This window comes from Cnephaeus nilssonii (assembly GCF_951640355.1).
Source record: "Cnephaeus nilssonii genome assembly, chromosome: 15".
Lineage (NCBI taxonomy): Eukaryota > Metazoa > Chordata > Mammalia > Chiroptera > Vespertilionidae > Cnephaeus > Cnephaeus nilssonii.
In genome coordinates this window covers 27,189,606-27,215,489 of record NC_137086.1, presented here as the reverse complement: position 1 = coordinate 27,215,489, position 25,884 = coordinate 27,189,606, and the positions used below count along the sequence as shown (strand labels likewise).

Sequence of the window (25,884 nt, the reverse complement as noted above, 5' to 3'; positions counted from 1 at the left end):
CATGGTAAGTTCTAAAATTAAACTGGAAATCTAACACTAACACTAAATTTTTCATGGTACTGCACTTACCTGTTTTAATGAAGGTATAGGGGGGCATAAAGTAAAGAAAATGGTAGTATCACATAATTGTTTTTAGTTTTAGAAATTTCATTTAATAATACTAAAGATTGCCCTGGTGGTGTTGCTAAGTGGTTTGAGCATCAGGCCACACACCAAAGGGTCGCGGGTTTGATTCCTGGTCAAGAGCATGTACCTGGCTTGTAGGTTCGATCTCTGGCCTCAGGCCAGCCTCGCACAGGAGGCAACCAATCAATGTATCTCTAACATGTCTCTCTCTCTCTCTCTCTCTCTCTCTCTCTTCCCCCTTTCCTCCCTCCCTCCCATCCACTCTCTCTAAAAAGTTAATGGAAAAATATTCTTGGATGAGGATTAACACAATTAAAAAAATTAATACTAAAGATTAAATAATTCCTCTTACAAATTTATGTATAGACATAATGGAACTATGCTGAAATATATGTATTTCATGCTGAAATCAATTACATTGTTATGTTATAATTTAAATCATGCAAAATGTAAACCAGTAGAGTTTATTTTATAACTATGATACCTACCAAAATTGCACAGAATTTTATGATTTGTAGCAAATCCAGAAAAGGAGAAAATGTATTATTTAACCTAAATTAATAATTGAAATGGGTACAATTTTGACAATAACATAGTACTTTGTTAACATACAAATCCAAAAGTATTCATTCCTAACATTTTTGGCAATTAGCAGCAAAATACTGCTTAATATCAAAGGGTCACGAATAAGCCAACAATATATGATTTTAACAATACAAAGTAGTTAATATTTTGCAAGGGCACCTGTAACAAAAATAGCACCGACTGGGTGGTTTAAACAAGAGAACATTTATTTTCTCACAGTTCTGGAGGCTAGCAGTGCAAGGTCAAGGTGTCAGCAGGGCTGATTTCTTCTGAAGCCTGTGTCCTTGGCTTACAGATAGCTGCCTTCTCTCTGAGTTTTCCCATGTACCTTTCCCTATGCATGCATGCCCCTGGTGTCCTTTTGTATGTCCAAATTATCCTATCTAATAAAAGAGTAATATGCAAATTGACCATCACTCCAACACACAAGATGGCTGCCCATGAGGTCAAAGATGGCTGCCCCCATGTGGACACAAGATGGCTGCCACAAGATGGCCAGCAGGGGAGGGCAGTTGTGAAGGACCAGGCCTGCAGTTAGGGACAATCAGGCTGGCAGGGGAGTGGTTAGGGGGTGATCAGGCTGGCAGGCAGAAGTGGTTAGGGGCAATCAGGAAGGCAGGCAGGAGAGCAGTTGGGAGCCAGCAGTCCTGGTATGTGAGAGCCTAAACGGGCAGTTGGACATCCCTCAAGGGGTCCCAGATTGGAGAGGTTGCAGGCTGGGCTGAGGGACACCCCACCCCCCTGCACGAATTTCATGCATGGGGCCTCTAGTTTCTTATAAGGACATCGGTTAGATTGGATCAGGTCCACCCTAAGATAGTCATTTTAAATTAATCATCCCTTTAAAGGCCTTATCTCCAAAAACAGTCTTATACGAAGGTACTGGGATCAGGGTTTCACCATATGAACTTTGAGTGGACACAATTGAGCCCTTAACACTCTTGAAGTATTTGAAGGGTTCTTGTGTGGAAGATGTGAACACTGTTTATGTTCACTAAACTCAAGATAGGCCAGTTGGATTGCAATGACTTCAGGGGGAAAAAAAATTAAATGAAGTGTTAATTAGGCCAGAGTTGTATGGCCCAATTAGTTTAGCCCTCTACTTGAAAATGACACAGCCTAACTAGATATATACTGGGTTATAACAACGACAGAGAGTGGATCGATTCCAATTTTCCTGACTAATGGAGCATCAGCTTAAACTTGATAGAACAATATATGTGGTTATGCCCCTCTCTCCGTTCTGATCCACTAGAAGTCAAGATGGCTTATTTTAAGGGGGGAAACTGCAGGCAACAGAGAAGTTCATAGCCTTATTCTGAGAGATGGAATGAACTATTTCTGCTCTGTACTTACTGCATTCTTAGGCTGCCTGGATCTTAACTGGTGATCTCTGCCAGGCTAGGAGTTATGCTGGAGTCACACCTACAGGTTCTCATATCTGCCCTTGTCAGACCTGATTGGATGGGAACCAGAAGTAACCCCCAAAGTGCAATATCCCAGAACATAGGCATTTGAGAGACCCAAGAAAATATTTTATTTATTTTTTAACATATTTTATTGATTTTAGAATGGAAGTTAGAGGGAGGGGGGAGCATCAATGATGAGATAGAATCATTGATTGGCTGCATCCTGCACACCCCTTACTGGCGATTGAGCCTGCAACCCGGGCACATGCCCTGACAAGGAATCAAACTGTGACCTTTGGTTTCTAGGTTGACACTCAACCACTGAACCACACTGGATGGACGAAAAGATTTTATTTAGATCAATTACGTACAAAGGGGGGTTGCAAAGAACAGTCATCGCTTTGAGGAAATCCTTAGATTCCATTTGAAATTGTCCATTCTTATCTCTTTAGTCCTAAGATTTTAAAATGAAGAGGAGATAAACCTCTTCCCCATCCTCTTAACTACTTTTCCTAAGATTGAGATCTAAAATCTAACCTCTGCCTGCCTTCCTCCTCTTGAAATGACTGTTAGAGAAGTGACATGCTTCAGTGGGTGGGTAGAGAGAAGCCAGAGGAATATCTACAAGGTGAGAGGTGTGTCTGTATGGTTAAAGGAAGAAAGAAGACAGGCTGGCAACATTAAACATATCAGAAAAATATAATGGCTTAATTATAAAGGTCTCCAATGATGATGACTAAAAGTGTTCATAAATTTGTCAAAGCATTATGAGATAGTTTTTTTTAAAAAAAAAAGATTTAAAAAAAACACACACACCATGTCAAAGATTTCACTGCCTTTTAAAGATATTTGCAGAGTTTGAAACTGATATTTTGTTTCTAATGCCTCTAAAATTAATTCTCTCCTAAAATCCTACAGACAACATTTCTTTAAAAAAAATGGCCTAATGTGTGCCTCCTTGACAACCCTACCTTAAACATGGGACCAGGGCCATTAGCATTGGGGGACATCTTAGAGTCCATACAGTTCACCAACCTCACTTTGCAGATAATGGGACTGCCTGCTTTAGGCCACGCAGTATTCATGTCTGTTTAGTTGCTGTGGCCTCTTTTTGCCATAAGCACTGTGGGAGAAAAGGAAGAATTTAAAACATTTTTATTTGAAGTGCATCTCTTTGAAGCATTAATATTCAGATTAAAATGTCATTTTGAGACCTCAGTGATATCTAAAGTGTGTGTATTCCGGGAGCAGCTTTGTTATCATGCTGCTCACAGAACAGATGGTGGTCCCTGAATTCCATTCTTCCTCAGGGCAGTGCCTTTGGCTTCTTCTTTTTGTGTGGCCTTCTCCAGTGAATGACCTCCTTTCATTTGTTCCCATTGGCTTACCGGTAGCCAGGCATGAACCTCTGAGAATGAATCTGACATTGCTTGGGGAAAAAATGCAGTGATTTTGATAAAGCACCGATGGGGTTTTTGATATCACTTACAATAAGTCTAGTTCTCTGGCCTTTGTTTGTCCTGCAAAAGAAAAATAGATTTATTTTCCACTCTTCTTCACACCTACCTCAAATCTTTTCCTATGCTCAGGTTGGTGAGAAACAATTTCTGTGATCTATATATGTCATAGTAGGCAAATTATGCTAGATATATAATGACATAAGCCTAATATAATGGCTACTATTTATTGAAATGCTTACTATGTGCCAGGCACTGTGTTAAGAGGTTTACATATATCACTTATTCTTCCAAATTACCTAGTTTACAGATGAGAAAACTGAAGCTCAGCAATGTTATGCTCCAGGCCCAGTGTTACACAGCTAGTCAAGAGTGAAGCCAGGATTTGAACTCAGGAATTAAAGCATATATTTTTTTTAACCATCAAGGATTTTCTTTTCACAATGAAACTGACCACATGGGTTCTTGCTTCTAGGAAATAATTGCTGACAGAATACATTTTTATTGGGGTAAAGTTATTTTAGGGTTTTAAGTTCAAATCCATACTATTTAATTTATATACAAATGAAAAAAAATTGAAAATTTGATTTACAGTTTATAAGATTGAAGAGAACTGACAATGGTGGAACAGTTATATCCCAGCCTATCCTTTGTACTTACAGAGCACTTAATTTTTTTAATTGATTGATTTGAGAGATAAAGAGAGAGAGAAACATGGATTTGTTGTTCCACTTATTTATGCACTCATTGGTTGATTCTTGTATGTTCCCTGACCGGTTATCAAACTCACAACCTTGGTGTATCGGGATGATGCTCTAACTGAGCTACCCAGCCAGGGCAGAGCATTTAATCTTAAATAATGTGTTTTCAGTAGACAACCCCCATCTTTCTAATTGAAAAAAATCTTCCTGAATTACTATTGCAAGTGGAGGAGGGAGATTGAAGTTCTTTGAAAATGAGATTAAAATGCAACAGTAATCAGACTTATTTTTCTTCACTGGAGAATAAGGAACTTTTTCAATACTATGTATGCTATATTAATACTATGTATGAGATATCTTAGTTGGTTCCTCTTTCATTGACCAGCCCAAATATTTTTAGAAAAGATTAAAAGTCTATGCTCAACCTGGCCAGGGTTGCTCAGTGGTTGAGCATTGACTTATGAACCAGGAGATCACAGTTCAATTCCTGGTCAGTGTACATGCCTAAGTTGTGGGCTCAATCCCCAGTGGGGGGCGTGCAGGAGGCAGCCGATCAATGATTCTCATCATTGAATGTTCTATCTCTCCCTCTTCCTTCCTCTCTAAAATCAATAAATAGATATAATTCTGTAAAGCATAATTATCTGATTTTCATAAATTAAGAACTGGGAAAAATGACTTAGAGACTATATATGTAAGTTCTTATTAGCTAGATAAGCTTAAATGTTATGACATTATTATTTTGAAAGTGCTTAAGATTCTGATGTCTGGGAAAATGGCAAAGTGCCATTTGGAAGGTAATGTGAGGTTGTTCTTACATTTCATTTTTCTTATTCTCATCATTGAGTGATGTCTATCAGTGGCCTGGTCGGTTTGGGGCTGTTAAACCATTCTCCTGTCTTAAATGCTACACATCTAGCACAAAAGAACTCTTTAGTGTGTGTGATAACAGAGTCTGACCTTTAATTTTCAGAGTAGTTCTGTATTTTGTTATCTGCTTGTCCCTGTTGCTTTTCATTTCTGGCTGTTGGTTTTTTTACATCATATTCCAGTCTCTTTGCATTAGGGACCCAACATAATAGAAAGGCTTAGAGAAGAATATGTAAATCGCTGTTTATTCCACACAGGCAATGAGAGCCAAAGTTCACAAGGTTACCTTTTTTTTCTAATTAATCTGATGGCACGATATCCAAAACAAAGTTTTTGAATCTAAGTAGCTGATAAGAACAGGAGCTTCTTCAAGTCTTTGTATAAAGGAATGCTAGATAACTTCATTGTAGTCCACATAAAAGAGGGACATGAAGGAAAAAATTCCTTAAGCCAGTTAGAAATGCACTAAGCTAATGTCTTCCCCAAAGCACCATTGAGCTCTGCAGTCAATGTTCTATGGCCTTGCATGCCCAGCATCACAGCAGTCTCACGGGAGGACATCATTTAAATGAATATAAAGGCCTGCTGTTTCACATAAGGAGACAGGGTGTCATCTGAAGCGTTGCCCTACATGAACACTGTGCTCTCTCCAGCTGTATAAGCTAAATGGGCTGACTGACAGGGCGCTTGGGTTGTGCCACCTTCTCTTGCTGTAGCATTGCGTTAGGATACTACATTTAATTTATAGAAAGTGCTCCTTTTTTTAAATGAAATGGTGGGAGTAAAATTGAAATATCTATAAATATAGCATTAATAATGAATTAAAATTTGAAAAAGATTCTCATAATCCCTGCATCCTACATGAATATTTTTTTATTTTTTCATGCTGCAAAATTCTTGCCAACTTGCATATTTTATTTAGTAGTTTTAATATCATATTACATGTGTCACTTGGCGTGGCATAAATATTTTAACCATTTTTATTAATATATGCAATTAGTTTGAGACTAAATATATTCTATTAGGAAATGCATTTATTTAAAAAATAGAAGCAGATGTATATAACTTTATGAATTTTAAGTGAATAATCAATTATCAATCTTTGGGGATTAATATCCACATTACAACACATTTTCACCTATTTATTATTTCAGTAAAATTTAGATTGTTTGTGATCTATAAAATCCTTTGTGTTCTATCATACCTTCTTTTATAATCCATTGCTCCTTGTGAACTTCTGTGGCAACTATATTTTAAATGGTTGTTAATTGTGTACTTATGCTAAATTATCTATTATCTTAAACTTCCATTTAACTTACCCCATTTTGCCCCTTCAGTTCCCAGGCAAAGTGTGAGCTCTTCAACAGTAAGATCTATGTGATGCATTGAAATATGCCAGATACAGTACTTTCAAAGTACACCATTAGTGCTTATATTGACTTCATTGAGTCAGATTGTTCTCCTAATGTCCAGCTATGATATACTAAAGAAACAAGGAATTTAACTATTAGAAATAGAGAAGGAAGATGAAGTCTTTTGGGGACATGAGATACATCTAGGAAGGGTAGATGTGGGTGGATGCATGCCTTGGGTGGTTGATGAGTGGCATAAAAGGACTGGAATCTTGGAGAAGTGCAAAGGAAAAAAACAGTTAAGAGATGGACAACGAGAGAAAAAAAGAAAATGTGAAATAATAGCAGAATTCACCTTAACATGTTTCAGCATTCCATCCCTCTTCTCAAAAGGTAATGAAGTGCAGTCGTCTTTTGACTCGACTTGAACCCTCTCTCCTTTTCCAACTTGTCACTGGAGAGGGTCAGCATTGAAACAGCTGTGAACTTGGTATACTATTATGCTTGGGGCTTGTATTCTAGGTCAGAGATAAAGACAAGAAATGCCTGGACCATTTTATGTCTCAAGTGGCTATCTATGGCAGGGCATTGTTCTGAAAGGAAGACAATGAAATACTGCTCCTCACTGGGACCTCAACTGTAGTAGATCTTTGATCACTTTACTTATCTCTGCTTCACTATCTTGATCTATAAAATAGGAATAATAAAAATATCCTCGTGATACATTTTCAGGAATTTGGGGAAGGTTATTGATTTTGTGTGCCCAAGATGGCAATCTCACCCCAAACTTTATAAGGAAGGAACCTTTATAGACAAGACCATGATGTCTTTTATTACACAGGAGCGGGCCGCAGGATCTTCATGGCTCAGGCCGTTGGAGACATTGTTTCAATAACAAGTCCATGTAGTAGCTTTGGAATAAAATAGTTTTGGTTTCAAATGGTTCTTCTACCTATTACGTATGGCTAGGTACTAATTATATTGTCTCTTTGAGCCTCAGTTTTTCTGTTTAAAGATACCTATGGTCTGGGATCACTATGAGGACTAGTAGCATGATGCATAAAACATAAAAGCCACTCAGAACATCATTTGTCTATTTTCTGAACACATATAGTTTGTGGTCCCTGCTTGCAGAGAACTCTAGAATCTAGAATCAATTGCATGAAATTATTTAATCATGATTATAGGTACTGCTAAATTTTGTAAGAATGCATAATGGAAGGCTCTAGGCTAATTTAATAGGGGGTTTAATGGGTACAGGGAATACTTTCTGGAGAAACATATAAACTAATACTTTCTGGAGAAATGAATTGGACAGACTCCGACACCTGTGTGCACCTGCCCATGTGTGTGGACAGAAGCATTGAGAGTGCACAGAGATGTAGAAGGTTTGTAAGGTATAGAGAATGGCACCTTGGAAGATGATTGGCTTGGTTAAAGGAATTGAAAGAAGTCCAGAGTGACTAGAATTTAAAGACTTCGAAATAAGTGATAAAGATTAAATTAGAGAAATAGAAGCAAAATAAATGTGTGTGTGTGTGTGTGTGTGTGTGTGTGTGTGTGTATGTTACATATGCATCTTAATGATATAGCAAATAATGTAATACACAAGATAAATATTTTCATTAGAATAACTATACTTTTTCACTTGAGGAGTGTCAGTGGTGTTCAAGATCCACTGATTTGAAGCATTGCCAGATAAGTTAGGTATTGTATCTTATAGTTTGCATGACAATCACACATAAAGCATTTAGTTGGAAATTATGTGATAATGCTGTTTTTAAAACTAGAGTAATTTTACAGAACTATGTTAAACTTTAACTTTGCTTTATGGGCCTCCTCATAACCAAATGCCACACTCTCATTTAAAAGCAAAAGGTATAAAACCAGACTTATGGTCTTCTCTGGAAGGATGTAGAACTCTTCACACCCCTCATGTCTTCCCTTTTCCATTATTATGAACTCAGGAAATAAGAAACCTTCAGAAGGCGAGTAGATTTGTTTTTACTTTTATATTAGTTTGAACAAATGTTGGGTCCATATCATTGCTTGTCCTTATTTTTTCCCCCAAGAATATTACTATGTCATCTCAAAAAGTGACACTTTTATTTCCAAGGAGAAATTATACAAGAGGGGAGAAGATCTATGAAAATGAGAGAAGAAAATACTATGTATTAGTGAAGTTCATATAGCTTGTCTCTACTGACCAATAGTCATAAAAACATGATTACAATTTTATTTCCCTTTGTTCTCCGAGTCCCACCATGAAATTTAACTCCAAGTCAAGGACTTGAGTTTTATTACTCCTTGATGCTTACCTTGATTCTTTGAAATTACTCTTGTTTCCTTTAAGTCTACTGGTTCGTACAAAACTAATATACCATAGTGTGACTAAATATCATTTAGTTAGGTGGAAATTAAACTATCTGGATGTTACACCCTAAGTCTCAATGTTTAGATTTTTTTTTTTATTCTTCACCCCTGGAACCTTGATTGAAATACCCATTACTTTTAGGACCTTAGAATTCAATGGCCACTCTATTTAGAGCTTGTGCCTATCAATTGTTTGTGGTGGTGTTACTACAGGGGGAGCCTGCCCCATGTCAAAAATACCAAATCCTTCAGCCATAAAAAAGGAAAATTAATTTGTTTTTTCACATACTGTTTCATTGCCTTAAAGTTACTTCATCAGAGATCTGTATGTTGGTGGGGACATTTTCTGTAAAGGTACCAACATATTTAACCCAAATAAAATTAACTGGAGGAAAAATAAATAAAAAGGAAAACTTCATCCCACTTTCATTAGGGTAAAGGAAAATATAAGCCTAAATTATTATCTTTTAACTATTCAATGAGAGGCTCTATTTTCACAAATCTAATTGATGTCCTCAGTAGACTGCTCTATCTAGTTGATTTGTATATTTTATAAGTAGTTGAAATTTTTGTTGGACCCTTTTAAAATTCCAAAAGAGGGTCATTATTGCTTTATCAATACCTCTGATTTAGGGAACTTGAAGATACTTTTAATCTCTCCTATAAATCTAAGCCTGCTTCTTTTGACAATCAACAAAAGCTCTATATACCAGCATGTTTTGTATTAGAGCTCAACCCTTTCCAAAGAAAAGAAAAGGTCATCGGAAATTGTATTTCTCTTTGACTTTTCCCAATCAAGTGGGTTGTTTCGTGTCCTTTATATTGCATGTAAAGTTTAGATGTATATTTAACTATGGACAGAATTAAATAAAATAAAAGCATATAAAGCTACTGGATATTTTACAAATAACATTTCACCATGAATTTGTAAAGAAATGAAATACATTTTGAGCAATTTCTTAAAATAATATCTCTCAATTACCACTTTCCATATGTGGCTTGTTAATGAAAATCATAAAGTTGAGGCCAAATGGAAGCTTATTCCTGGCAAACCTAAAATCTGAACTATTTTATACCCAGCTAGGGGCCCAGTGCATGAATTTGTGCACCTTGAAAGGAACTGTAGGCAGCGAGGCTGTGGTGGGCACAGGGGCGGGTCTTGGCCCATCCTCTGCGCCACAGCTCGGCACCTCCCGCCCTGGCCCCTGGTCCCCTGTCTACTGGCAGCTCCACTCCCCTCACCACCGCTCCCATGTGCTGATGGCGCTGAGCGATTGGGGCTGGCGCCAGCAGCGGGTGTGAGTGGGGCCGGCACCGCAAGTGGGGCCAGTGCCGTCAGTGGGTGCAAGCTGTGGCTGCTGCCCCGAGATCACTCCTCAGGAGTACGGGGAGGTGGAGAAGCCCTCTGGGGTGATCGGGGCCGGCAGCCACCACTTGCATTCTCGGTGCCATGTAATCAGGACTGGCGCCAGGCACCAGCAGCAGGTGTGAGTGGCGGCTCTGGCTCCAGCTACGGGTGCAAGCGGGGTCATTGCCAGCAGCGGGTACGAGAGGCAGCTGACAGCGCCAATCACCCCTCACGATCAGAGGGAGGTGGAGAAGCCCTGAGGGGTGACCGGGGCTGGCAGCTGTCACTCACACCCACTGATGGCGCTGAGCGATTGGGGCCGGCACCAGGTGCCGGCAGAGGGTGTGAGCGGAAGCTCTGGCACCGGCAGTGGGTGCAAGTGGGGCCGGCGCCAGCAGGAGGTATGAGTGTCTGGCAGGACCGTGTTACACAGGAGCAAAGAATTTTCAGTCACCACCAGAGGCTTGCCCCGATGACAGCAACCAGCACCTCACCGTAGTCTGGCAACCCCACTCACCTGCTCCACTATCCAGCCACGGCCAATGCCCGCCATGTTCTGTGCTCTGCCACCTGATGCTGATGCAGGCCGGGTTCCACGCCCATCCTCTGGTGGTCAGCGCATGTCATAGCAACCGGTTGTTCGGTTGTTCTGCTGTTCAGTCTATTTGCATATTAGGGTTTTATATCTATAGATAGTAGAAGGGGTTTGGGAATCATCTGTAAAAGGACATTGTCACTGTATTCTATTTAGATGTGTCTTCATTTGGTTAACAATGTATTTATGTATAATTTTGTTATTAGGAAAGTCATTAGTTTTTAATCTATAATAATAAAAGCGTAATATGCTAATTAGACTGGACAGCCAAAGGACCTTCCAGACATCATTCCAGCTGTCCTTCAGAATGAAGCCGCGGCAGCGGGGGCCGAGGCAGAGGCTGTTAGTGGTGATCAGGCAGGCATGCAGAGTGGTTAGGGGCAATCAGGCAGGCAGGCAGGTGAGTGGTTCCTGCAGGATTGGGCCTAAACCAGCAGTTGGACATCCCCTGAGGGGTCCTGGATTGCGAGAGGGTGCAGACCAGACTGAGGGACCCCCTCCTGCTCTCCCCTCCTCACCCTCCCCATGCACGGGCCTCTAGATCTAGTATAAGAACAAAGAATTTTCAGAGAAAAAAAATCAACATACACTAAATTGAAGTTAGCAGCATCTGATTTTCCATTGAATCACCTAACAAAAAATAAAATCTGTGCTTTGATTTCAAAATCACATTTTTCAGCTAATAAAAACATCTCTGAACTAGAAGGCATTTCACATTTATGGGCTGTGGGATAGTATGGTCCTATTTGTGTGGCTACCTTTCTTGAAAATTATCATGCCTTTACCCTGTCTCTGATGCCTACTCTATTTTATCTTTGTTGTTGTTAAATGATCTCTTTATTATTTATTAGAAATACATATTTTATGTTCTTGTTTTAGCAAAGTCTCATCAAGTATCTTCAAAAGCTATTGACTTAAATCATGCCATATCTTCATATTGGTATGTGAGTGCCAAAGATATGAGAGACAATTGTATGTGTGTACATATACATATATATGTAGGTATATATATGTATGTCCTTTTTTTCAAAGTCATTCAAAAAGCATATATTAAGCCTTCAATTTTCTTAACCTGTATTATTTAGACCTTTCTCTCCTCTTCCATTACTAACTAATAATAACTATAATTACCTATTTTATGGCCTGGGGAAGTTGTTATTAAGCAAGCAGTGATATGGATGATGTTCAAATTAGTGACAATCATTAAGGAAATAAAATTATAATTTACATATAAGATGTTCTCTTTAGAAAGTATAAAGGGAAGCTTACCTACATATCTATTATCTGGGCACAAATATTTGCCTTTTTTTTATTTAGTGAATGATATTAGGCTGTGAGGAAGAGATAGCGGTGCTAAAGAAACTATCAGAATTAAAAACAAGATTTCCTTCACTACTTCATTCTACAGATATTTCATAGGATGGTATATGATAGGTATTGTGCAAGCACCAAGAACACAACAATAAACACCGCCCATAATACCTGACCTCATGGAACTTTGGGGTTTAAGGGAAAATATTTATTGGATATTCAATTATAAAGCCAATGCTTGTTTCTGAAGGGCACTAAGAAAGCATATATTCAGGTGTCGTAATCTAAAGTGGAGACATCAGGGAAGACCTCCTGAGGAAATAATGCTTCTGCCAAGAAGATTTCATTCATGAGCCAGATTTAGCTAAGGCAAGATAAGGATAGGGTAGAAGTGAGGAAGGGTATTTCAAATAAAAGAAGCTGCAAATATAAAAGCCCAGAGAAAAGAGGAGAGCTTTAGAAAAATTGAAAGAAATCTTGTGAGGATAGAAGAGGAAGGCAAGGCACTGTCAGCCATGAGATGGGGTGAGAAGGTTCCAGATCATGGAAATGCTGCTAAATCTCCTTAAGAGATCTGAGATTTCATCTTGAAGACAATGGAAAGGGTTAGACTTGTTGCTGGATTAGGTATTGGCTGACATGTGGAACATGGGTGGAACTTATTGCCCAGAGGATGCAGAGAGCTTTGTTAATATATTGAAATAATAATTGGGCAAGAGATGATTGGCGTCCTAGATTTGGGTGGTGTCTGTGAGAATAATGGATCATTCCTGATGATGGAAACACTCTGGCATGAAAAATATCATGAGGAGCCACGTAATTATAAAGTCACCAGGCGAGTTTTAACAGTGTGAATTGAAATGAGTGTTGAGCAACAGAAAAGTCTATATAGCAAAGAATATGCGTGTTTGAAGAACATTTCATCTTTGCTTATCAAGTTATGCACATGACATGTTTATTTCATCAAACACATAGAAGTCAAAAACACATATTCATCAATAATCACATTTCCCTACTATAACCAATCTTAAATTTTAATATATCTTTTCCAAATATATGGTATGCAAGCACACAAAAAAGAATGCAAAATTTTTTGCATCCTTTTTAAAAATGAAGATAGGCTTGGAATTTAAGTTATTTGTATCATTGTTTTTTTCCATTATCAATACACCAAAAAATGTTCCAATAAGATAAAATACTATTTTATAACATTTTAACAATTACATAATACAGAGCAGTAGATATAAATGTTTTATTAAATTTTATATTTTGTTCTACTTTGATATTTACATTTTAAATTAAATAATAATGTGTGCAATAGTTTCAGTTTTATATATATACTAGAAGCCCGGTGCACAAAATTCGTGCACGGCGGGGGGTTGTCCTTCAGCCCAGCCTGTACCCTCTCCAATCTGGGACTCCTGGAGGGATGTCCGACTGCCCGTTTAGGCCCCATCCTGGTGGAATCGGGCCTAAACAGGCAGTCGGACATCCCTCTCACAATCCAGGACTGCTGGCTCCCAACTGCTTGCCTGCCTGCCTTCCTGATTGCCCCTAACTGCTTCTGCCTGCCAGCCTGATCACCCCCTAACCACTCCGCTGCCAGCCTGGTTGATGCTTAACTGCTCCCCTGCCAGCCTGTTTGCCCCCAACTTCCCTCCTCTGCCAGCCTGGTCACCCATAACTGCCCTCTCCTGCAGGGTTGATCACCTCCAACTGCCCTCCCTTGCAAGCCTGGTCCCTCTCAACTGCCCTCCCTTGAAGGCCTGGTCCCTCACAACTGCCCTCCCTTGCAGGCCGGGTGCCTCCCAACTGCCCTCTCCTGCTGGCCATCTTGTGGTGGCCATCTTATGTCCACATGGGGGCAGGATCTTTGACCACATGGAGGCAGCTATATTGTGTGTTGCAGTGATGATCAATCTGTATCTTACTCTTTTATTAAATAGGATAGAGGCCTGGTGCACGGGTGGGTGCCAGCTGATTTGCCCTGAAGGGTGTCACAGATAAGGGTGGGGGTTCCCTTGGGGTGTGGGGCAGCCTGAGCGAGGGGCCTGTGGTGGTTTGCAGGCCGGCCATGCCCCCTGGCAACCCAAGGGGAGGCCCTGGTATCTGGAATTTATTTTCCTTCTACAATTGAAACTTTGTAGCCTGGGGCGGCAGCCATTTCTGGGGCAGTTAATTCACCTTCTACAATTGAAATTGTAGCCTTAAGCGGGTGGGCCCAGCCAGGGTGTGCGGAAAGCTTTGCTTCCCCTGTTGCCGCCGGCAACCCTGGCCTGCTCTCTCAAGCTCCATTCTGCCGCCATTTGTTTGCATTTGTTTACCTTCTATAATTGAAACTTTGTAGCTTGAGTGGAGGCTTAGGACTGCAACGGCTATGGAAAGCTTGGCTTCCTCTGTTACCTGGGAAACCTTGCTCTCTGTGGCTGTAGCCATCTTGGATTGGGGTTAATTTGCATACTTGCCCTGATTGGCTGGTGGGCGTGGCTTGGCTGGTGGGCATGGCTTATGTAGCGGAGTGATGGTTAATTTGCATATTACTATTTTATTAGAGAGGATATATATATATATATATATATATATATATATATATATATTCATTCATAGGACAAATTTATAAGATCTAAATGATAGTACTTTTCTATTCCTCTGAAATTTGTGAGCATAATAGTGGTGGGCTTATTGTGGTAAGTATAGTGTTTAATAAGAGTAGTACATGGAAGCACTTACAAATTATTCTAAAGATGAGAGAAATTTATATCTATTTTGTTCCTTAGCAAACTGCTCCAGTCTTTTCTGTGGGCATCACTACCACTTGTTTCTTTTACCTCTTAGTCCTTATCTAAGTTATTGCCAAAATGTCTTAGCTTAAAATTTCATGTTAGTTTATTTTTATGGAGTAAAAATCTTTCAGTATACATGATTAAGCACTGAGGTGGCAGCCTAGATTCTTCCTAAGTGCTTTACAGATTGAGAAAACACTTACATATTTGCAAGAATTATTCAAGGTCAATTTAAACTGTGTTTCTGTCAGAAAAAATTTTGTTCAAACAAGCAAGGCTCATGCTTAGTTTAGATCTATGCATAGGGACCACTGTTTGAGACTTGTATTTGTTCCTTAAGCTATCATGCCTTCTTTAGATTAGCTTAATATAAAAGCAAACATTTGAGGATGTAAAACATACATATAATTTTTTTTCAAATTGCTATACATTTCAACATGTTAAGCTTTAAATGAAACTGAAGGGCACTCAAAGTCACTTTTGTCAAAGCCTTTTCCTATAATAATGTATTTGGATGATGCAAGATATATTCTCTTGTGATGTCCAAGCGATTGATAAACTAATTTGTATGGAATATACAATAACTATCCAGTCTCTGTGGTTTTGTTAAATGAGATGAATATGAATTTCTATTTTCTGACTAGGACATAAAGTATGCTAGGCCTATTTAGATGCTTCAGTGTGCCAAAGTTGTTATTAAGTTTGGTGTTCATAAATTACTAATCTGGAATCAGAGGTTGAATGTATTTTGAAAACTTAAACCTGTTTCACCTGAACATGTTTAACTAGTTAATAAGAAACATCAAAAAGACAAAACCCTGAGATCAATGGTCATTTTTTGTAAAGCTATTATATGCTGTTTAAATTGGTTGTTCGGGTCTGTCTATAACATAAGTTTAATAACCTAGCTCAAATGCAGATTTCTAATTTTCAATTAACATAGGAATAATTTTGTTTGCTAAAATAAAATAAATGAATGAATGACAAGTCTGAAACATGAAATGTTCTAGGTAGCACTTTTTAAAATTCCAAATTTCAAAAAATCATGTGGCAACTGTATAGCTCAAGCTTTAAGTATTAACTTTTAACCTTTGACCTTACAGATTTTAACCAATGAAATGTCTCTTTAAACTTTAAAGGAAACAATGATAACGAGCGCCTGGCGATTGCTAGACAGCGAATTCCATATCGACTTGGTCGAGTAGTTGATGAATGGCTACTCGACAAAGGTAAAAAACATTGATTAAAACTTCAAATAAAAAAATAATTTGAACATAACCAAGTAGTACTTCATTGTAACACTAATAAACATAAAAAATAAATTTTCCGTAAAACTAAATTAAAAACAAATTTAAAACAGTAAAATACAGATAGTAATATTCGCATACCTTGTATAATAATTTCTATACATTTTTAGACGTACCAGCTGTTTAATAATCTTACCCTGTAAATTTAAGGTTAAAGGGACTGTTAAATATAATCCACTAACTCAATCTATGAAGGTACTCACATCAAGCATTAACCCAAAATGATAAATCATTCATAGATTATATTACATGTTCCAGCCTCTAAATTATTAACTAAAATATATGTAGTTCTGATATCTTTATTATGGTCCTGACAAAAAACAAAACAAAAACTCTTGGTTTAAACTGTAGGCATCTTAAATAGTGGGCAATATGAATTGCCAGTCAAAAATGAAGTCCCTTTAACGTTTGCAACCTTCTAAGAGCATTTGGGAACAAGCCCTAATTAAAACTGAACTTAAAGTTGTGTGCATGCTTTTTATGAGCAGAGAACACTCTGCTAAAACTGGATACTCAATTTGATGATATTGGTACTGTTGCTGAGGATTGCTGTTTGATGGAAATGAGCCATAATTTCTCCATCGGTTTGTGTATCATTCCTGAAGCCGCTTTTTACATCTGAAGCTATTTTTTCATTCTATTTTGTTTTAATAGACTTGCTGAAAGCCAATCAGAAAAATATTTTTGGAATTTTTTTGACTCTGACATGCTCAGTGTAAACCATGCATTTCTTTTCAGTGTGATTACCGAACAAATTGAATAATTCAATAACAATGGACTATTGCCTTAAAAAATAAACATTTCTAAAGAATAGCATATAGATACCTGTGGCCATTAAGTGAATTATGAAATTTTTACCAGAAATTTAAAATTAGATATCAGCTGCTATAGATTAGTTTCTACCAGTGGTAATTTTAGAAGGACAAATACTTGAAATGTTAGATATATCACATTTTTAAATTAATCAGTTTAGACTTAAGAGACCAACAGCATAAGATCTTGAGGTAAAAGGGAAAGGGACCCACTAATAATTGATTGACAATACGTATCTTTGATTGGTCTTTTAGCAAAAGCACTACATTTACAATAAGTTGAGAATTTTACAAGTATTTGCCAATGATTATGCATTTCATGGACACCTCATTTATCAGCAATGAATTATGAGTCAAATGCCTCTCTTATAGTTTATTGCTCTCATTATCCACCCCATGAAAGATCTGTTTTATCATCCTTTGTAGAATGTAGAGTTCACAATCAACATTTTTGCATGTATGTAATATTATTTTTACAGGGCGTCAGCTCACAATCTTCAATAGCCAAGCAACCATAATAATTGGCGGGAAAGAGCAGGGCCAGCCCTTCCAGGGCCAGCTCTCTGGGCTTTACTACAATGGCTTGAAAGTTCTGAATATGGCAGCTGAAAATGATGCCAACATCGCCATAGTGGGAAATGTGAGACTGGTTGGTGAAGTGCCTTCCTCTATGACAACTGAGTCGACAGCCACTGCCATGCAGTCCGAGATGTCCACGTCCATTATGGAGACCACCACAACCCTGGCCACCAGCACAGCCAGAAGAGGAAAGCCCCCCACGAAAGAGCCCATTAGCCAGGTAAGTGCGGATTTCATTCCTTCTTGTTGGACCTGTGGTTATGAAAGGGGGCATTTTTCTAAAATGTGATTCTTTCTGATCTCCGGCATTATGGTTTCCTTTGAGTCTTGCTGAATACAGTGCACTCAGTTTAACTATGAAATGTGTATACACTGTTGGTTTGGGATTTGGACTTTTATAAATTGCTTTGTGTCGGTTTGTTCACTGTGTGCTGATAGTCTTGATTCAGTAACCTTAGTCTTAAGCTCAAGCGGAGAGGGTTATCTGCTAATTACATAGGATTTTCACTGTTTAAGTTAAATGAACAAGTTGATTTAATGTTGTGAAAGGCCTTATTTGTTCAAGCTTGGTATTTCATCAAAATAAAATGAATGCAAATTTGAAAATCTTATAAGAGAAATTGCCCGCAAAAGATCTATTGTATTTGGAAGTCATAAAGTTTTGAGTTGGTAGGTATGTGGGTCTCATGGTGAACAATTGGTATACTGTATACTCTCTTACTGTCTATAAGAAATGCACACTGTTAGTTATCTGAGGAAAAAGACCCAAAATATGGTACTTAAAACCTGGCTTGGACTAACATATTTTGTATGATATGTGGCTAACTGCCTTCATCTAGACTGCACTTAAGTGAGTTTAGTGTTCAATTTTACGTCTACAATTTTTGAAACACATTTTAAATGTTGAATTTGTACAATAGGGAAGCATATTAAAATTCAATCAAGGTATACTTCTTGATTGCCTAACATGTATCAGGCATTGGTTTAGGTATTGGCATTGCATCATGGAAGAACAAGAAAACAAGTAAACTACCTATCTCATAGAGCTTACATTTTATGAAAAGCTATTAGAATGCTGTTGAAATGCTATTACATTCTAATTGACATTTACTACCTTTGTCAGTAATCTGTTGTTAATTGTCAGATTGTGTGTTCTCCTTGGTCCAAAATAGATTGTTTCCTTTTGTTTTTAAGAGTGTCTTCAGTAGGTGCCATATAAAGCTTTTCCAAATACATTATTTCTCTAGAAACCCATATTCTAAAGACATGAGAATGATCAAAATTATTTTTAAATTGTTTTTATTTCATGTGTTTGAAACAGACAAGTGTCAGAATTAGAGAATAAAAGAAAGCAAATTCTGTTGTATCAGCATCCTATTTACTAATTAATATATTTTTATAAGAGAAAGAAGAAAATAGATTCTGATTTTTATTTTGAAGGAAAAGGTGGAGGAAAAGAATAGAGGAAGAGAAAATGTCCTAAGAGAGATGATCAAAAATTGTAAATTCATAACTGTTGTGATGGATATATGTGCGCCATCCCTCTCTCTCTCTCTCTCTCTCTCTCTCTCTCTCTCTCTCTCTCTCTCTCTCTCTCTCTGCATTTGGCCACAAAGTAAAATGGACAGTCTAAAAGGATCTTTATCAATATATATTTATTGATCACTCTCCATGTGAAATACACTGGTTTGGCACTGAGGATACATTAGCAACAACAAACAAAAAACCTGCCCTTATGGAATAACACATTTTAGTAAGCATGTGGCTTAGAGTGTATTTTGTTGATTTTTTCTATCTTGTTTGAGTTTATAAGATTGTTGATAATAACACTTAGCACCTTGGATAAACACTTGTGACTTTAGATTTATTCCTGCTCAACAGCTCCATTTCATAATCTTTTCCAATATCTCACTGGTGATTAGTTACTGTGGTTGTTGGTTTAATGTTTATTTAACAACTAGAGGCCCAATGCACGAAATTCGTATAAGAGTAGGCCTTCCTCCCCCGCAGCTGCGGGCACCAGCTTCCCTCTGGCTCCCGGGATCCGGGCTTCCCTCACAGCCCCGGCTTCGTCCTGAAGGACATCCAGTCTAATTAGCGTATTATGCTTTTATTGTTATAGATAAGCAAGTTAAGGTAAATCATATATAGAAGAAATGAAGCATAGGACAATTGATAGACTATTTCATTCAAGTAAAATCCTATATAATAAAAGGCCAGTGGCCATAATGGTGTAATGACCAGAACAACTGATTGACAAGTCACTATGAGGTGCATTGACCACCTCTCTGTTTCTCCCCCCAGCCCGAAGGCTCCAATCACTGGATGGCAAACAGGGAACCACGGGGAACTGGGGTGGGCAGCGGCAGGGTGGGGCGGGACTGGGGACTGGCAAGCGGGCAGAAGATGGCCCTAATCGCAGTCTAGGCCTAGGGACCCTACCTGCACACGATTTCATGCACTGGGCCTCTAGTAATTCATAAGAGGGCATTCTAGGATAATCAGAGTTGAAACAGTCCTATTAATAAAGTTAAAAAGAACCAGATATTTTTCTTAGTAGTTTTGTTTCATCATTAATGAAATTCAGTTGCCTAAGTTCCTAGGTAAACCAGATGTATCCCAAAATAAGGAGGAAAAAAGATCAGCTTTGTTTTTGTGTATTTTATCAATTAGTAACTGCTATATATTAAGAAATTATGTTTTAAGAAAATGTGTAAAATAGCTATTTTATTTGCAAGCTGAACACCTACAAATGAAGAAATAAAAATTAATGTATTTTATAATATTAATTAATATAAAAGGAAAACAGTTAACTGCTCAGTAATTGCCAATTAAAAGAGCCTCTTTTATTATAAGCTATAACATGTTTAAAGACAGCAGTGCTTTATAGAGGTAAATGATCTAATCAATTAGTAATTACTTGGTTCATTTGAGGAGGTATTGACTTCAATAAAAGATTACTAGTTGCATTAAAAGATAGAGATATTACATTTTTAGGTTTTTTTAACAGACCAAATATAGCAATTATATAATTTGGATTAATATGTTACAGATATTCAATTATAGCAACAATGTCTTAAAGTTGGACTAATAGTTTTTAAAATTGTCTTTTTTATAATGATCTGTATGTGATTACAGGTAATGCCTGTATATGGGGGGACTCAAAGGAAAGAAAGAAGTTTATTTTTGAGTAACAGAATAATTTGTTGTGAATTTTCTTTACCTCACAATTGATTTTTAAATCACTCTGCAATTATAAAGATAACTAATACATCTAGATTTTCAATCTATCTTTCTTAGAACTGTCAAAATCTTGGAAGTTTAAGTGATTTATAATGCTAATTGCAGGACTATAACCTTTGACCCATTTTTGCAGGTCAGATGAAGCAGCTTCCTTTAAACTCTGTCTGTAGTACAAACCATCTCTGTGCGCTTTTATCAACTGCCTTACTGCATTGTGTGCCAGCAAGGGTCATTTTATTTCAAACACCACCCTGGACTGTTTTCTCAATCAAAGTCTATTTTCCTCAGTGATAACACTGAACCACTTTAGCTTCAATGGCACTGTACCTTGGGGTGATTGCATGTTTTAGAACTATGGAAACAGATTTTTGGTCAAGCAGAATTAAATTGGATTCATTTCAAATAGATGAGATGAGGGTTTTTTTTGGCTATCCTGCAGGGCAAGCAGTAGAGGATAAATGTGTTTTTGGTTTTCACAGAGTCACAGAACATAAAATAGTATTCATCAAAATGTCCTCTCATAAGATCTTGTTTACATTGCCACTTAAAAGTAAAAATCTTAAAAAAGGAAAGTTTTTCTCTCTGATTAATGAACAATTTTCAGACTGATGTTTACTTTAGAAAGGCATGGTTTCTATGATGAACAAGAGCAGCGGTTCTCAACCTGTGGGTCGCGACCCCTTTGGGTGTCGAATGACCCTTTCACAGGGGTCGCCTAAGACCATCAGAAAACACAGATATTTACATTACAATTCATAACAGTAGCAAAATTACCGTTATGAAGTAGCACCGAAAATAATTTTAATGGTTGGGAGTCACCACAACATGAGGAAATGTATTAAAGGGTCGTGGCATTAGGAAGATTGAGAACCACTGAACTAGAGAGTACATTTCCCAACCCTTATGGTTAAATGGCTTTTTAAATGTGAGTATAACAATATTAATACCTTTTATATGGATTATATAAACTTCATAAAATTTGTTTTACTTAGAATACTTAACATATAAATGTTTCCATAAGACAGGCTCGTCTCAAAAAACCAGAAATTTCCTATAATGCTAGTCTCAGAAAGTGATGATTTGCAAATATTTGATAGTATAAAGATTTTCAGGCTGCTAAGAGCTTCCTGGGGATAGGGACAGGAATTTCATGCAATATTTCTGGCTGTTAAATGATCCCTCCACTTCTGTGTAATTTGGCAATGTCTTATGGGTATATATGTAGCTTTATATAAATAAGTAAATGTGAACCAACATGCAAAGGGCAATATTCAGCCCTGTTGGTTGCCAGTCTGTAAAGAAAGGAGAGTGGAACCCTGTGATTTCTTTTAAGATCAAGATGGTGACATTTATTCTGGTGGAGGCTTTGTATCACATTTTGTGATCTTTTAGGTGCTTTCCTTTAAGAATAGTTTACAAGCTATATACCTACTGTAGAGAATATGGATTCATTGCAATGCCTGTTACTTCAAAGGAGTGCAGTGTGATGGAAGGAGCCCAGTGAATCAGGAAACTTGATTTCTACTTTCAGCACAATCACTACCTTGTTGTGTAACTTGGACAAGTTGCTTAATTAACCTCCCTGTACTTTGGCCTGCTACCTCGTTACAAGGGGATTGAACCAAGAATCTCTTGAATTATACTGAGCTCTAAAATTCCATTGTCTCTAGCAATGAGGCGCTTAGGTCTTCTGATGATTATTTAATGAAGCACAGATTTCATCCTTGACTTTTACACAGCATGGCCATGCCTCTTGGTTGGCCTGTATCACCCTCGTGTACCTGATGTCCCAGTGTAATTATTATTCATAGTATCCCTTTTTTTACTCTCAAAAGCTCCCATTTTAGTCTAGAAATTATATTGCAATCTTCTTGTACAACAGATATAAATCCATCTTTGCAAGAAAATCATACTTCATAAGAATAATACATAGTGAAGCCCTATCTTTACATTCCAAGCAGAAACTGACTGGTATCTTAACCTCATTTCAGGACTCGATAGGGTTTTTCTTTTTCATCTCATTTCAAAAATCTTAAGAAAGGAGAGAGAAGAAGGCCTTGGAAGAGTCTGGTTCTTGACTGGAGAGACTATGTTTGCAATTGTTAGTAAGAAATTAAATTAGGAAGTGGAGCTGAATCAGAAAATATGAGTGAAATGTATTGGAACAAGTCTATGGTTCCAGTTAGGCCTTTTTTTTTTCTTTCTCTTCCCCCCCCCCCCCCGCCCCCGCAGAGTAGAGTTAGCAAATCTACTCAAGAAAAGGAAATGTTGGGTATTTAAAAGAATTGCTAGGTTGTCAGAGAGATGTATATTTCACATATGCAATGTCCTATAGAAGTCAATGGCATTTTATTCTTGTGAAATGTCCCACAAAGAAACTCAACTAGTATTCAAGCAAGAGCATTTGTATATATTGGGCACCACTATTGCTTCATGGCAGATTTCAATATACTCATGAAAAATTAATACTATTTGCTTAAAAAATGTAAATAGAGTGCACAAATATTTCCACAAAAATATTTAAAATTAACAAAATACATTTTGTAACTTCAAAGAATAAATATTTTATTTTTTATTAAAAATATTAATGAGCCTTAGCAGTGGCTTCATTATTAAAAAATAATTGCATTATTTATAATTATGTATGTTCTCATAATCATTCTGCATTTGAAAATACTGATGACATGAATAATTAATTTTGTTTTGCTAGTCCAATCATTCTGCTGAATTCACTTACATTAATGTGCATTTTTACAGCAGATTTTAGTGCATATTGGAAAGAAAAACACTTGGGAATCGATTTTAAAATATATAGAAAGGCATATGATCCTGAAACTAATGGTGCTGGGTAAGAAAAGTATGATTCATTGTCATTTTACATGTAGATAAGCAAGAAGGTATTTTCCCCTCATTGCTGATAAGCAAAAGGACCAAAATATATACATTTTAGAGAGTTTATTTTAAGAAAATTCTCCTGCTCAATATATTTTCTTTGAGATCTAGAGGTTTCACTGGATGTATTCACTCTTGATGGATAAAACCTTGGTTTTGAGACATCTTTGGACAAGGATGGTTCCATACAAATATATTCATCCACCCATCCATCTATCCATTCCCTTAAAACATGTTTGCTGAGAAATTACTATGTACTGGTTAATGTTCTATTCACTGGAAATACAGTGTTGAACAAAATTACTTTGCTGCACAAAGCTTACCTTTTGTTGGAGAAGAGGGACAATACAAGTCAAAACAAAGAGGATACTGGGGATGTCAAGTGCGGTAGGAAAAAAGCAGAGAGGAGAGGGGCTTGTGTGTGGGGATGGTCATGAAATGAGAATTCTTTTTGAATAGACATGCACAAATGGTTAGTTATAAAGGCATCGAGTATAAAAGAACATTGGCATATTGAAATTCAGACTTAATTCTCTGATCCAGCAGGATTGTACCCGGTGTGAATAGTACTGGTGGCAACTAACTGCTATATTAGGGAACTAGAAAGCAGGGGAAAACACAAAAGTGGCAACAAGATTGATTGATTTGTTTTGTTTTGTTTTGTTTTGTTTTGTTTTGTTTTGTTTTGAAGGAAGGACACTCTCAGCCTGGTGCTAGAGCCTGGTCTGAGTGATTGGAGTGTGGGTTTGCCCAGGAAGGCAAACAGGGCACACTTGGAGCCCCGCGGTGTGCTATTGGCTTCAGGTGTATGGAAGCAGTAAGGGTGGGTCCTGTTGGAGAAGCAGGCTGGGGGTGGGCTGGGATGCACTGAGCATCAGGAGCAGCTCAGAGAATGTGGGAATCAGGCCTAGGTGGTGCCACTGAGACCGCTCTTCCCAGAGGCAGCATCTCTCTCAGGGGGAGTTGTATGGGCCAGCAGAGGAGTCCTGGAATGTGAAACACCTGGATACCTGAGTTACATACTTTTATGAAAAGATTCTGCTCATGCTACCTATCAGGCAAACCCCAATCTTTGTGAGTGCCTCCCCCCAACCCTCACCCAGACACAATGAGAAGGAACTTCACCCCCGGGGCCCAGCCACGTACAGGGAAGTGGGATCTGGCCCAAAGGCTGTGTAGGAGCATGACCGCCAGAGGCCAGAATGGAGGAATGAACTGCAAATTCCATATCCTGTGTGGTCCTATGGATACAAGACACTAATGAGTGTCTGGTGTCTGGTTAATTATATCAGACTTATAATCAAATTTCAGGGTACATATGTGTGTGGGGAAAAGATGAAGTATAGCTTGGTATTCTCATTCTTATTCTACACATGAGAAAATTGGAGAATGAAAGAACCTACCCAAGGCTATGCAGCCAGGTTCTTTTCAGAGTACTTGAAGGTGATCTGGTCCTCTGCCCTTAAATATGGCCTGTTTAGAATCTTGCCACTTCTTGTCTTCTCATAGTAACTAGCTCCATGTGATCTCCACCCAGGCATCAGATTGCTCTTTCAAAAATGCAAATCTGGCATTCCCTTTTTTAGCACATTCGAGTAGTGAGGAGGAAGGTCAGCTTCCTTGGGTGATCGTCCTGGTCCATCCTTCAGAGATGACCTCCTATCTGCCTCACTAGAAGGTCTAGCTCCATTCCTTTCCCTGATCTGATGAAGTCATTACAGCGACCCCTAGAGACCCTGCCATTTCACACCTGGGTCCTCTGTAGGGAAAGGCCTTTCTTCACCTGTGTTCCGGAAGCTGAAGTCTAAAGAGGCAACACTGTCAGGGGGTGTTAGGGCAGTGAGTATGATGGTCAGGGCCATTGACTCCAGTAGCCAGAAGGCCTACCTAAATCTCAGCCTTACTTTTCCCACATGCTGTCCGCAGAACCCTAGGCAAATTACATAGCCTCTCAATATCTTTGTTTTCTCCTATAAAATGGAAATTAGGGCTTCATCAACTATTGTGATGATTAAGTGAGTCAATGTGCTATGTGAACTATATAAAATTACTGCTACTTAACAACTCTTTATTACCAAAAAAAAGAGGAAATTGTATACAGTTCATTCTAACATATAAAGAAGTGTCTGACACATGTAACC

General features: G+C 38.0%; 1 protein-coding gene across 2 annotated transcripts in view; it reads left to right on the top strand.

Annotated features, from left to right (window-relative positions):
* NRXN1 (neurexin 1) overlaps window positions 1–25,884 on the top strand; it is a 994,129-nt gene that overhangs the window by 864,945 nt on the left and 103,300 nt on the right. For both annotated transcript variants that reach the window (XM_079791723.1, XM_079791722.1), the window contains 2 exons: window positions 16,050–16,139; window positions 17,509–17,828. In XM_079791723.1, coding sequence (XP_079647849.1) covers window positions 16,050–16,139; window positions 17,509–17,828 — 410 coding nt within the window. The remainder of the gene's footprint in view (window positions 1–16,049; window positions 16,140–17,508; window positions 17,829–25,884) is intronic.